Below are 12,264 nucleotides of genomic sequence, written 5' to 3'. Positions count from 1 at the left end.
TGGCCCTGTTATGTAGGCTATTTAAATATATACTAGCAAGTCAAAGGTATGCATCTCCCTTATCAAAAACAACAACAAAGTAAAAAAATGCATATTGTTAAATAGCAAACTACAGGAGCTAAATTCCACAAAAAATGAATTTGAGGAAAGAAGAAAGAGAAAACAAAGTAACAAAACAAACCCTAATAAATCCAGATTAATTCAAAGTTATAAAAGATGAGAACAGGAAGGCTTAGAGATAATACGAAGAACAATTAGGAGATTTAAAGAAAAATAATTACAGAAACCAGAAGAAGTGAACTTGTGAAATAATCCCAAAGACAGATGGAGTATCAGAGGCAAAAAGAACATGAGAAGGGAATGTCATGCAGTTAAGAGTGGGTTCTTGGCATCACTAAGCAACAAGCTGGCCAGTCATGAGGTAGCTGCTCTTTAAACTGGAAAAAAAATAATCAAAGAAAAGTATGAAAGAGACTGAACCAGTTCGGGGAAAAATTAACCTATTTAACCTTAACAAGTCATCAGCAGAAAAATGTCTTCACCTATTTCTGAAAGAATTGAAGAATGAAGTGGTTGTATCTTTTAATAAAATCGGCTATTACGAGAAAAGGCTGGAAGAAACAAAATTTTGCAGTTGCCGTTGAATAGGTATTAGAACAGTTTATAACTAGGAGGATATGCTTCTGGATCAGGTAAGTTCATTGATAAATGAACTAAATGAAAAGCTATAAAATGATACAATAGTCCTGATGAAATTTGGATTTAAAAAAGCAGGGAAAATCATATCTCCAGGCTACTTTGGGAGAGTGACAAAATATGACAAGATGTAACTAGTAGACACATCTGAACTGCATCTTTATTAAGCCTTTGACAACAGGCCAGGCAATATACATAATACACATCTACACTTAATCTGGACAGTCTAGGATTCAGAATATTCTGTCAGGTTTGGTGAAAACCAAATAAAAGTACAATTATGAGAGGAAGGTATTGACTACTTGTGATAGCAACAGGAGAGAAGGGAAAAATTATAATTAACCTCTGAACTGGAGGGTGCCATCTCCTCCACTCATTCCTGTCCCCAGAGAACAGAACAAACCAACAAATCTGCCAGGATTCTTGCTCTGTCCTTCTGCTGTGGAAATAAAGTATACATCCCATCCTGCCCACATGTAACAATTTGTGCTGGACACCAGATTTAGTTCACAATGCCCTGGCGTATGCTTGGATTCAGATGGACAGGACTTTAAATAGTGATGGAATGAGAGGGAGGTTAAAAAATTATCAAGAAGGGGGGAAAACAACAACTATACAAATCCTATCTTACTTTAAATAATACTGAATATTTCCTATTTTTTTCCTGACAATTTTTAAAAGATAAGTATTACAAGAGCAGAAAGGAAGAATAAAACTTATTTGAAAAATATGTATTCTTCATTCAGAACTTGCTGAAGTCAGAGAAGGAATTCCAATGGCTTTAATGGGCTTTGGCTCAAGGCCTTAAAGCATAGCAAAGAAAACAATATAAACTGAAGTGGGATTTATATCCCTACTATAAATAATGTATGTAATCTCAATTACTGGAGACAGTGTTTGTATATATCTAGTTTATCATTATTAAAGTGAGATTATGGCAGCTTTATGCGAGACAGAGGCAAATCTGGGTCATTAATGAAAACAGTTAATTTACATTATCGACTATAACTCCTCAGGCACTTTCATTCTTCATGTTTAAAATCTCAATCTTGCCCCCCTGTGGCCCATAGGAATATAGCACACATGTATAGTATAAATTCATCTGAAATAGACTGAAAATTAAAAATAAAGAGCACGTATAATCCTTTTTTCCTTCAAATTTGAAATACAAATGTCAAATAGTCGAGGCACAAATAAAACGTACAGCAACATTTGCTCTTCAACCTGTGCTTAGTATTAGCACTTACTAAAACTGATAGCACCAAAGAAACAAACTTGGAAGACTTTTACATAATGTTTCACTCATTCCCTCTCACTAAGGATATTTCCATAGGCAACAGAAGGCAGCTGTTCACACAGGATGACAATAGCTACAGCTGACCTCAACTACTTCAGTTTCAGTGGGCATCACTGTTGTTATTTATAAAAATGGGCTTTGTCCAGCAGAACTACCCATAACTCTACCCTTGGAGTCAAGTTTGGCCTGGCAGCTTGGGACAGAGCTCTACAGCCACATTTATCTGTCCCTGCTGTCAAGTATTAAAACGAAATTTGAAAACAAACCAGCTTCAGATATCACTATGGTCTTTAAGAAAGAAAATAGCAACTCTGATGTATTAGGAAAAGCTCATGCATCATCATCGCCACCACCACTGAAATAGCTACCCAGAGCGCTGGATGGCAATGCAAATCCATGGCTACAGACTTTAAAAGGCAATTCCAGAGAAAATAATACTCTCTCCCTTAAAGAGAAGAAACTGGCAAATAAGATGCTTGCAGGTCATGTGCCTGAGAATAGACAATCATATTACAAATGACTACACCACTAATTTTAGCAAAAAAACACCCCACTCCATCTGTGTACACGGGGAAACAAAACCAACCACATGTAATATATTATTCCTTTGAAGACAAATTTGATGATATACTAAGGTTTGTGTCATCTCTCTTACTTCAGCACTCTTTGCCTTCTCTGTCAAAAATAACTTCTCTCCAGACTAATCCATGCATGTTTAGTAAAAAAAGCTTCCAACCTGATCCACTGTGTCCCTCAGAAAAATGTTCCACAAGATTGCCAGATTCTGTCTTACCAGGAACAAGAGAACCAACCATTAATTTGAAAAAGGTCATGTCACCAACTGTGGACGTGTACACAGCCTGACTGGGTTCACTCTATTTCTTCTTACAGCAGCTGGATGCAGTTACCAAACCTTACATTTTGGGTTTTTTCCAAGAAAGAATTCTTCCTTCCTAACAACTTCATACTACTAATTTGAAATATTTATTTTCCAGAAAGACTGGTAAACTACAGCCCCTTATTTTACCAATTAAATAGGCAAAGCAACAATGTAAGCTCCTACAGCTCCCCATTTGCCTTCTCTTTCCCTGAGATGTTAACCAAACTGGTTCACCTCAGCAGCCATCTGATCCTTTCGCTCTCCTGAAACTACCAACAAAAAGGAAATTAATGCCAACTGTGGAGGTGATTTTGTATTGACACTTTTCCAACAGAATCCAGACTGAGACCACCAATGTGTTTCACAGGGGACATCCACCCATCATCACATGTTTGTAATTTTCCAACAGCAACTGTCCTGGGATGCATTCAAAATAGTAACAAAAGCTAAAAAAGATTCTTTATTTCATTACCAATTTTTACACCACTGATTCTTCAAGCTGGTGTTGTATTTTTAAGTATACCAATATAAAACATCCTACTTAAAATTGTTACTTCGGTACAAATACAAACCATAAATAAAATATAATCTATCCAATATAAATGGATATTTTATAAATTATGTTAACCTGCTGTACTTCCATGTATAGTATAGTTAGTTAATATTTCCTTTCACCCCACCAGCCAAAAGGCTAATCCTCACAGCAGCTGTTACTACTCCAGGACAGAATGAATGTGAATTTAACCTCTCCTGGATATAGCCTAATAAATTCTGTTGTTTTTCTAAGCCCTTCTGTGAATTAAAATGGACGTTGGCTTGCCATCCAAATTCATGAACAGGTCTGAAGTGGTTTTTAGGCAAGTTGCCAAATAACTTCCCAATTCCCTTATAGGGTATAGTTCTCACTTCGGAGATCTTCCAAGCAAGAACTGAAAAACATAATCTTCTCAATTTTCTCAAAATAATTTTTCATTTTCTTAGCATTATTTAAATAAATTATGCATAAATTTACATTAAAATAATATTAAGGGTTCATTTGCACTCTTCAGTTCTCAGTTATTTCAACTTAATTGTACCAATATAAATACGACAAGAATATGCCCTCCTGCAACCTTTCTCACAATGCAAAGGCCAGGATATTGAAATGCTTGAATATAAAACTCAACCCAGCACAGGTGTTTGAATATTGAATAAGGCTAAGGAAAACATGAATGCTCCCCAGTACAATTAAGATCTATTATTAGAAACAAATGTATTTTTCAGCTGATGCTTAACTTTATTCTAATGAAAACCAATACGCTATGATACATACGCCATCTCCTTTTCTCCAGGACTTCAGTCACCATTTTCCAAAGTAACACAATTTAGACTTTGATTTGGCAAGGCAGTGAACAACCCACTAAACTTTAAAACAATTGGAAAACTTCAGAATTTAAGCCCATTACTTGTTTCCAGATCTTCCCTCCTGAAGATTAAATATTTCCTGTTTCAACAGGAAGTCGTCAGCCAGCTTGCATCAACACATGGCTTTGAACATTTTAAAATGCGGAGCTTTCAGGGCCCCTGTACAGAGCCTTGCCTGCTGATAATAGGTTTTCTTTCTGTTTCACATATCCCTAACAACAGTCAGTGTGACTGAAATGCACAATAGAAGATACACATCAGCTAGAGAAAAACTTTAGGTAATAATAAACTTTCAACCCCTTGAAATAGACTCAGTTATAAGAAGTCAGTTATTCTTTTAATGAAATAACACACCCATTTCAACTGCATACCCCCTCTTCACAGCCATTAGACCTGATGTCCCTATCTATTGGATACAAAATTTAATATTGGTTTTATGCTTGATTACAGTTATTTATTTTCCCTCTTTTACAAAAATGTTAAAGCTCCCTGAACATGAGAAGACTAAACTCATCACCACCAATGGCAGTGACTGCTTATACCAGACCGAGGAAGCCGGCGCACTGTACCGGCACAGGAACTCCTCAGGTAGTACTTCAAGCATGAACATTTGCTGCGATTTTTGGAGGACAAATTATGGGCCAAACAGAAAATCCACCACCTGACAACGAGACTGGCCCTTCAGTCACCATGCAAGTGCCAAATTAGCAGACAGAGCCGCATGAGATTTTTAATTTTGTATAAATTACCACAGTATTTCCCCCTCTCGGGCAGACTGCCCGAGAACCAGGGCAGGCAGTTGCCTGCCCTGTCGGCTGACCGACCGGAGGGGCACCAGACCGGGCAGCTGCTGGGGAAGCGCATGCACCTACCGCCTCGCACCTTCCCTGACCTCTGAGCAGTCGCAGTTTACCGGCGGTTTAATCGCGGCGGTGCGCACGGTGGGCTCAATTCCTCCTTTTTCCTACTACTTTGTCTCCCCTCTGGCCAAGTAAACCTGCCATCCCGGAGCCCTGCTCCGTCCATTTCCCGGCTGCGGGAGCCGGCAATCCCCTCGGCTGCCGACGCGCCCTCCCGCTCTGCACCCGCTCCCGCCGCCGGCGTCGCCCCTGATCTGACAGGAACAGCAGAACGGGTTCCCACCCTAACCTGGCCCTCACCTCCGCCTCAGCAGCCTTTTAATAACACAAGCGCACTGGGAGCGGTTTCTTGCCTTTTCCCTCGGGGAAAAGGCCCGGGGGACCGCGTTTCTCTCTCCCTGAGGCGGCCTCGCCGCCCGGTGCCGCCGCTCCCCCCGCGGCGCCGTTCTCACAGGCCGCCGAGGCGAAGGGAGACTCCATTTCCCGGCCTGCCTCCGGGGGCCGTCCGGCGCGCGCGCCGCGGCAGCGGCGGCGCATGAAGGGGCGTGTGCAAGATGGCGGCGCTCGGGGCGTGGGGCTGCGCGGCGGGGTCCGCGCGCCTCTCACGCGTGGCGAGAACGCTGTGGGGATGGCGCGCGCGGCGGGGGCTCGGGCAGGACACGGGGACCGAGAGCGGTATGTGAGGGGGGCGCGGAATGGAATTCCCCCACGCCGCCTCCTCATATAGACCGCAGGCACCGGTTCACCGCTCCGCGGCGGGCGCCTGTAGCTCTTGGGGGGCCGAGGGGGCGGGAAGCGGAACGGGGTGGGTGTGCTGGCGCGGGGGGGACCCGGCCGGGGGGGGAGGAGGCGTGTGGGGCCTGCTTCTCTCCCCCTGCCCCGGCAGCGGCTTCCCCGCCAAGCGGGTTAACGCGGTGTAAAATCGTCCCGCAGAAGGAAAAACTGCCAAGCCTTCCTTTGCGGATGAAGCGGTTCAGAATCTGCTTTACAAAATGACAGGGCTCAACCTGCAGAAGGTTTTTAGGCCGGTGAAAAAGGAGCTTAAACCGCCCAAGTACAAGCTGATGACAGAAGCTCAGCTGGAAGAGGTAGGCTGCTCTGCTGCGTTTTGAAATAAGTTTTGATTTTAGCAAAAGGTCTGTAGCAGGCCGTATTTCTGCTTTCTTTAATGCTGCTGTTGAAAACATTTCGGTTTCTTTCCTTTGTTTCAGGTCATTTTCTGAACTGGTGTAAATCGGTGTTTCTTCACTTTAGGTAGTTTTATTTATCCACTTTTTCTCAGTTTTTGTGGAACATGGAGGGAAATTGGATGCTTTTTTCCTTGAGTGACAGGTTCTCTTTATTATCCCCTTTCCTTATGCTTCTTAATTGTGTGAAATGTCTTTATCTGATATTTAAAGTATAGCTCTGGGAATCCTTTGACTGCTTCTTTTTCCTGTTGTCTGACTAGGGTCCAGAATGAGGAAGGGGCCTGTCTTTAGCCATGAAAACACCATTGCAGCTATATATAAACTGCTTATTGTGGTTTAGGCTTTGGGGAAAATTTACCATGGAAAAATACCTGAAATAAACTTGGTGTTTGCAGTAGTATATGTAGATTTTAGTTTTGGAACTTTCTGCAGCAATTTGCCCAAGTTACAGCAGCGGTATACTGTTCACATGCTGTTCATCTACCTGGAGATTGAATTAATGTCAGACTTCTTAACTACAGAAGAGAAAAATATTTTTTTTTTAAATGTCTCTCTAAATTAAAATATTTGTCCCAAAATTGTATGTTAACTTTCTAATAGGATGATTTTTTTTAAATTGTAAATTTTTTTCCCCAAGGCCACAAGAAAAGCCATTGAGGAAGCTAAAGAAAAACTAATCATGCCCCCTGTTCTGAATGAACGAGAGCCAATTGACGATGTCTTAGCAGAAGACAAATTCATTGAAGGAACGGAAACTACAAAATATGTGTTTACAGATTTAACTTACTCCATTCCACATCGTGTGAGTAACAATGTACTAATATATTTTAAGAGCTTTTCATTCTTAATTTCAAAATAAGGTCTAGGTTTTAATAAAATGTAGTTATAGCAATTTGCAAAAAGGCGGAGGAGTTGTAAATTCTGTCTGGTACAAGGCAATACAAAGACATATATTTCTAAATGTTTTCTAACTGATAATAATAAATTACATTGCAGTGTTCAAAAGCAGGTGTGGGGGCGAAGCTGTGGGAGAGTTAGTTAATTATTTTAAAAGCAGGTGCTTGTGAAATGCTAAGAGTGCTGAGTTCTTCCATACTTCCTAGAAGCTTCCTGTGGAATTGGATTACTTAGTACTGTGCATAGACTAAAAGATGGAGCTGCTTCACAGGTGCAAAGATCTGGTGGAAGGCTGAGTAAATTAATGAATTCATGGGAAAGCTGTGAAGAAACAGTTGTCAAATAAAATTGTGGAGTATAGGGATAAAGATTTATTCGTATAATGAAACATCTAGATTGTCTAAGTACTAATAGTAAGAGGCTGGAAAAATTCTTAGCAAATAGTTATGATTCTAAGAAGTCTCCGTGGTTCAAACATGCATGTGGTGATGATCCTGTGAAATGAATTGCCAAGTCTTCCCTCTATTACTCCATCTGAGTGCTCTCAGATGAACCTGCTATTTATTCTTCTGCCTAAATGTATTGAAGACTTCCTCGTTCCAACAAACTTTCCTGTTTGTTGCCCTAAATCTAATAAGCTTGTGAACAGATCTGAGTATATTGTTTTATTTGTTGTAGTTTTTGTTTTGTGCTTGCCTTTACTTGATTCTCGCACCTACCCCTGAAACAATGAAGTACAAGACACTTGCATTGTTAATTTAGTATGTGTTACTAAATGCATAAAATCAGGCTGGCAGCAACGCTAACTCCTTTCTCTGGGTATTAGTTATGTTATCTGTCAAAACTTCACAGAATCATAGCTTTTAGTTTAGACGCATTCATGATTATGTCATATGGCAAAATTAAGGTGCAAACATAGCATTTAATTAGCAGGTATCAAGGGAGAAATGAATCTAGCACATAGCAACGATCATTTAGAAACTGGTATTACTAGTGTGAGTTTAGGTAGAGAAGGACTTTGCCAAATAAGAATCTTTTTTACAGTGGTTCTGGCTACGAAGAGAAAAGACTTTGGGAGATAATGCTCTTTTTTAACCGTCTTTTCAGGAACGTTTCATTGTAGTTAGAGAACCAAATGGTGTATTACGCAAAGCAACCTGGGAAGAACGAGACAGAATGATACAGATATTCTTCCCAAAAGAAGGGCGCAGAGTTATTCCCCCAGTTGTATTCAAGGACGAACACCTTGTGGTAAGATCTTCCTGGTTTTGAAAACTGATCATTTTTACTTAATTGTGCTGTGATAGTGAAACCGCTATTTGGACAGAGTAGCTCTGAAGAAGTCATTCTGCTTGTATGTTTTAAGCTGCTTGAATTCTCTTTTGAGCAATTGCTCATCATTGTAACTTAGTTAAAATGCTTGTAATAAAGTTCCAGGTTAGGGCCAGGTAAGTCCTGGGTAGGTGTAAATATTCTGTCATACTAGAAATACACATTTAGTTGTTTTGCACTGTTGAAATTCTATGCTTAATCTGAAAATGTGAACTGGTCTTTCAGAAACAAAAGTCACAAGACATTGTATTAATGTCATCAGGGCAGTTACTGTACTTTTATCAATTTTGTATTGTCATTAAGGGGATACTTACAGTAAGTGTTGCCCAGAACAGAAGTGTTGTGGCTGCTGTCTTGATTTTGGAGAGTTGGAATGGTGTGGTACAGAATCTATTCCTGAATTTGAACTGTTGTTTTAGACTGTGTTTCAGCAAGACCGTCATGAGGATATCCTTAACATGTGCATCGCTCAGTTTGAGCCAGATTCACCTGACTATATCAGAGTGAGTTCACTTTTCATTTGTCTAGTAAAAAAAATAGTATTAGTGAACAACTTTAGGGTTTGTTTCGTAAACATAAGTATTATCTGGGGACCAATGGTGGTGCTCATGTGTGTTTTCCCCTTATAGATTACTTGTTATCCTTGTGATGAGTTTTGGGGTGTTTTTTTCTTGCAAAAAGAGTAAAACAGTATTCTGTTTATGTAACTTCCAACAGTGTAGAAAGAAACTATAGATAGATAAAAATGGTCCTTATGTAAGTATTTCTGGTATCAAACCAGAATTGACGATAATGCCCATAAGTGGACACAACCAGAGTTGTGCTTCTAAAGTCACGGTAACTGCTGTGTCAGGATTTGAAAGGACCAGGTAGATCACTGATGAAGTTAGATAACTGCTGAAGTGCCCGAGAGCACTGTACACCAAGTGTTATTTTTGACAAAGACCAGGAACAAAAATAAATTTCTAGCTGAAATATTTAAATTTAGTAACTGTAGGTACTGGTGAATATGCTAGTAGACACTTGTCTTTAAAATGTTTACTTCAAGCTGTAGTAACTCTCAAATCACTGAGATGTAACTTCTGCTAGACAATTTTAAAAGTACCTTCAAAGTAAAATTTCACCTCTTTACTGTAGCATTTTTCTCCTTAAAGAATAGATTACAACATGACAGCAGTGAAATGAAGTTCAGTGGTTATGTCTCTCCCTCCTCAAACTTTCAGTACATAGCTAGTATTCAGTTTTCTCTTAACCTAAAGATGTCTGTGCCTAAGTACTAAGAGCTACCCAGTGTTACCCTGAATTGTAACATGTATAAAGCTTTCAGGTAGCATGGTTCAGCCTGTGGCTCACTCCTGCATTTCTAAGGAGGCCTGAAAATAGAATAAAACCTCTAAGTGAGAGTTAGAGGGGAGAAACTGTCATCAAACTCCAGTTACCAAAACATCTTCTGTGTATAGGTTCATCATCGGACATATGATGACATCGAGAAACATGCCAAATATGATCTGCTCCGTTCAACAAGACACTTTGGAGGAATGGTATGGTATCTAGTAAACAGAAAGAAAACGGATGGCTTGCTAATAGATATGATCCACAGAGACTTGTAAGTGGTATTTGTCACTTATTAATTCTGCTTATCTAAACAAATAGAAAACAAGTACCATTGTTTGAAAGTAAAAACTATTTAAGTTGGTTTTCATTTGCGTGAAATTTTAGGCTAGCTGTAACTTGGAGCTACATAGATGCTGAACAGAAGCACCAACTATGGTCCATAAAGTATGGACCTACCCTGTAGGGTATTAAACTAGGTTTCTGCAGAAATTAGCCTTTTGTAGTTGTTGGGTTTTTATTGTTTCCCATGTAATAGTCAGTACACTTCCAGCTGTGCTGATGTTAAAGCCTAACACTTTTATACTACCAAGCTCAATTTTGGCTTTTAAGATGGACACACTCTGGGTTTGAAAGCAATTCCTAAGTAGCTTAGGAACAGATAGATACTTTAATTTTAAATTGATGGATTTCTGTAAGATATGCTGCTAAACTTACTCAAACTCCCTGAAGCAAACAATATTTAATTTTTCAAAATGTCACTAGAGCTGAGAGAAATTTGTACAATTAGAATGCCAAGTTGCAGCGATGGTGGCATTCATTTCCTATTGTTGAAGTTAGAAACTGTGAACAGGTGCTCAGATCTTACTTTTAAACCTGAGGGTATGAAGAAATACAGGGAATTTCCAGTTTCAGAATCAAGTTATTACAGGGAAAATTGAAATATGTGGAGCACTTAAATTACCACAGTTTGGAGCATCTTTACCTGCCACCCATCCACTTCTGGCTTATGCTTATGTAAAACACCTGTTCCAATTTAAAATTCAGCTGCTGAGGGCTGGGTCTCACAAGGTTTCTACCGCTGCTTCTGTAAAACATGCCAGTTACTGCAGTCAGAGTTAGAAAGCTTCTCTTTGGCATGGTTGTTCCGCTAAGTACTTGTTACTGGGTAATTATTTGTATTTTACAGACATTTCATCTTTATTACTGCTGAACAGTACATCAGGCTTAAACTGCAGTATGGATAAATCGATGTACCTGGTGCACCTTGGTGTTCGTGTTCTGGTCTTCCTTCTCACAAACAGGTTGCCATTGCGATAGATGACAGGCTGCCTGTTCAGCTGTATATTCTAATGACTGTATACTCAGTGAAAGCAGAAGTCTATGAAAGCCTGTGGTGTGCAGAATGCACCACAAAGTACTTTCTCTAAATAGTCTTTTAGTATTGAGAAAGTAATTGCTACAACTGGGCCTTTATTTGTTTAGGCTGGATGATGCTACGAGTTTAATTACGCTGTATCATATGCTTCATCCTGAATGTCAATCAGCAAAAGAAGCTAAAGAAGGGGAAGGGAAACTTCAAGGAGTTGATCTGATCAAGGTACGCTTTTCTACTTCAAGGCTGCTTAACTACAGAAAGGAAGGCTTTTAAACAGCAGAAGCCTGTTTAGTAGTCTAAATTTCTCCTTACCTTAAGAAGCAGGTATTTAACTAGAACTGTTGTGCATGCCAGGTTTGTGTGTGGGTTGTTTTTTTTAAACTACATATATAGCTGCATCAGGATTTCAGTTGTACCTGGCTGATCTACTGGAATGATGAAATCTTTTATGCAACTATGGTCTTAATTGTACATTAATCTCTTTCCTGCCATGTTTACAGGTATTTGCGAAAACTGAATCACAGAAAGAAGGCTATATAGAGCTGGCCCTCCAGGCTTATGAAGAAGCAATGGCTGCTTCTACAGCTTCATGAAATAAACTTTGGTTTTCATCATAAGTTTTAAGTCTGTTTATAAATATTTGATGTATGGGATTCCACAATAAATATGTTAAACAACTGACTGTTTTACAATGTTTTTAACTAAAATATAAGAATTACTACAGCAGCTTATTTTCAAAAGTTCTGTAAATGCACTTAGCATAGTCATCATGATTCTTCTTTTGAGGTGACAATATACCCTGAGTTTAATTCCTTTGCTGTTGCACCTTAAATCTACACAGTTGCTCACAATTCATTTTACATCATGAAGTGTAGGGTCAGGACAGCTTCATTTAGGAAACTATAACACCACAGCTGTCACCTAAGACACATTTCTGTTAGACCTTTTAGCTAAAATATGTTGTCTGAAAGAGTAACTGAGCTACTGATTCTCACTGT

At 39.5% G+C, this 12,264-nt stretch overlaps 1 protein-coding gene and 1 long non-coding RNA gene across 2 annotated transcripts in view; one reads left to right on the top strand and one right to left on the bottom strand.

Moving 5' to 3' along the window:
- Positions 1-5,644, bottom strand: part of LOC142059934 (uncharacterized) — a 31,465-nt gene extending 25,821 nt beyond the window's left edge. The window contains exon 1 of the long non-coding RNA XR_012661546.1: positions 5,438-5,644. This is a non-coding gene — a long non-coding RNA (uncharacterized LOC142059934). The remainder of the gene's footprint in view (positions 1-5,437) is intronic.
- Positions 5,489-11,944, top strand: MRPS22 (mitochondrial ribosomal protein S22). The gene is made up of 8 exons (XM_075099270.1): positions 5,489-5,812; positions 6,071-6,225; positions 6,965-7,129; positions 8,332-8,475; positions 8,976-9,059; positions 10,017-10,162; positions 11,374-11,488; positions 11,767-11,944. Exons 1-8 carry the CDS (start codon positions 5,692-5,694, stop codon positions 11,857-11,859), a joined length of 1,023 nt encoding a protein of 340 aa, XP_074955371.1. The 5' UTR covers positions 5,489-5,691; the 3' UTR covers positions 11,860-11,944.
- Positions 11,945-12,264: the final 320 nt, after the last annotated feature.

This window comes from Phalacrocorax aristotelis, chromosome 7 (genome assembly GCF_949628215.1).
Source record: "Phalacrocorax aristotelis chromosome 7, bGulAri2.1, whole genome shotgun sequence".
NCBI classification, from domain to species: domain Eukaryota; kingdom Metazoa; phylum Chordata; class Aves; order Suliformes; family Phalacrocoracidae; genus Phalacrocorax; species Phalacrocorax aristotelis.
The sequence above is the reverse complement of the archived record's forward strand: the minus strand, read 5'-3'. Positions and strand labels throughout refer to the sequence as shown.

Coding starts and splice junctions, on each gene's coding strand:
- MRPS22 (XM_075099270.1), top strand. CDS start 5,692: ATGGCGGCGCTCGGGGCGTGGGGCTGCGCGGCGGGGTCCGCGCGCCTC. Junction 7,130..8,331: donor CTTACTCCATTCCACATCGT/GTGAGTAACAAT, acceptor CCGTCTTTTCAG/GAACGTTTCATTGTAGTTAG. Junction 8,476..8,975: donor TCAAGGACGAACACCTTGTG/GTAAGATCTTCC, acceptor CTGTTGTTTTAG/ACTGTGTTTCAGCAAGACCG.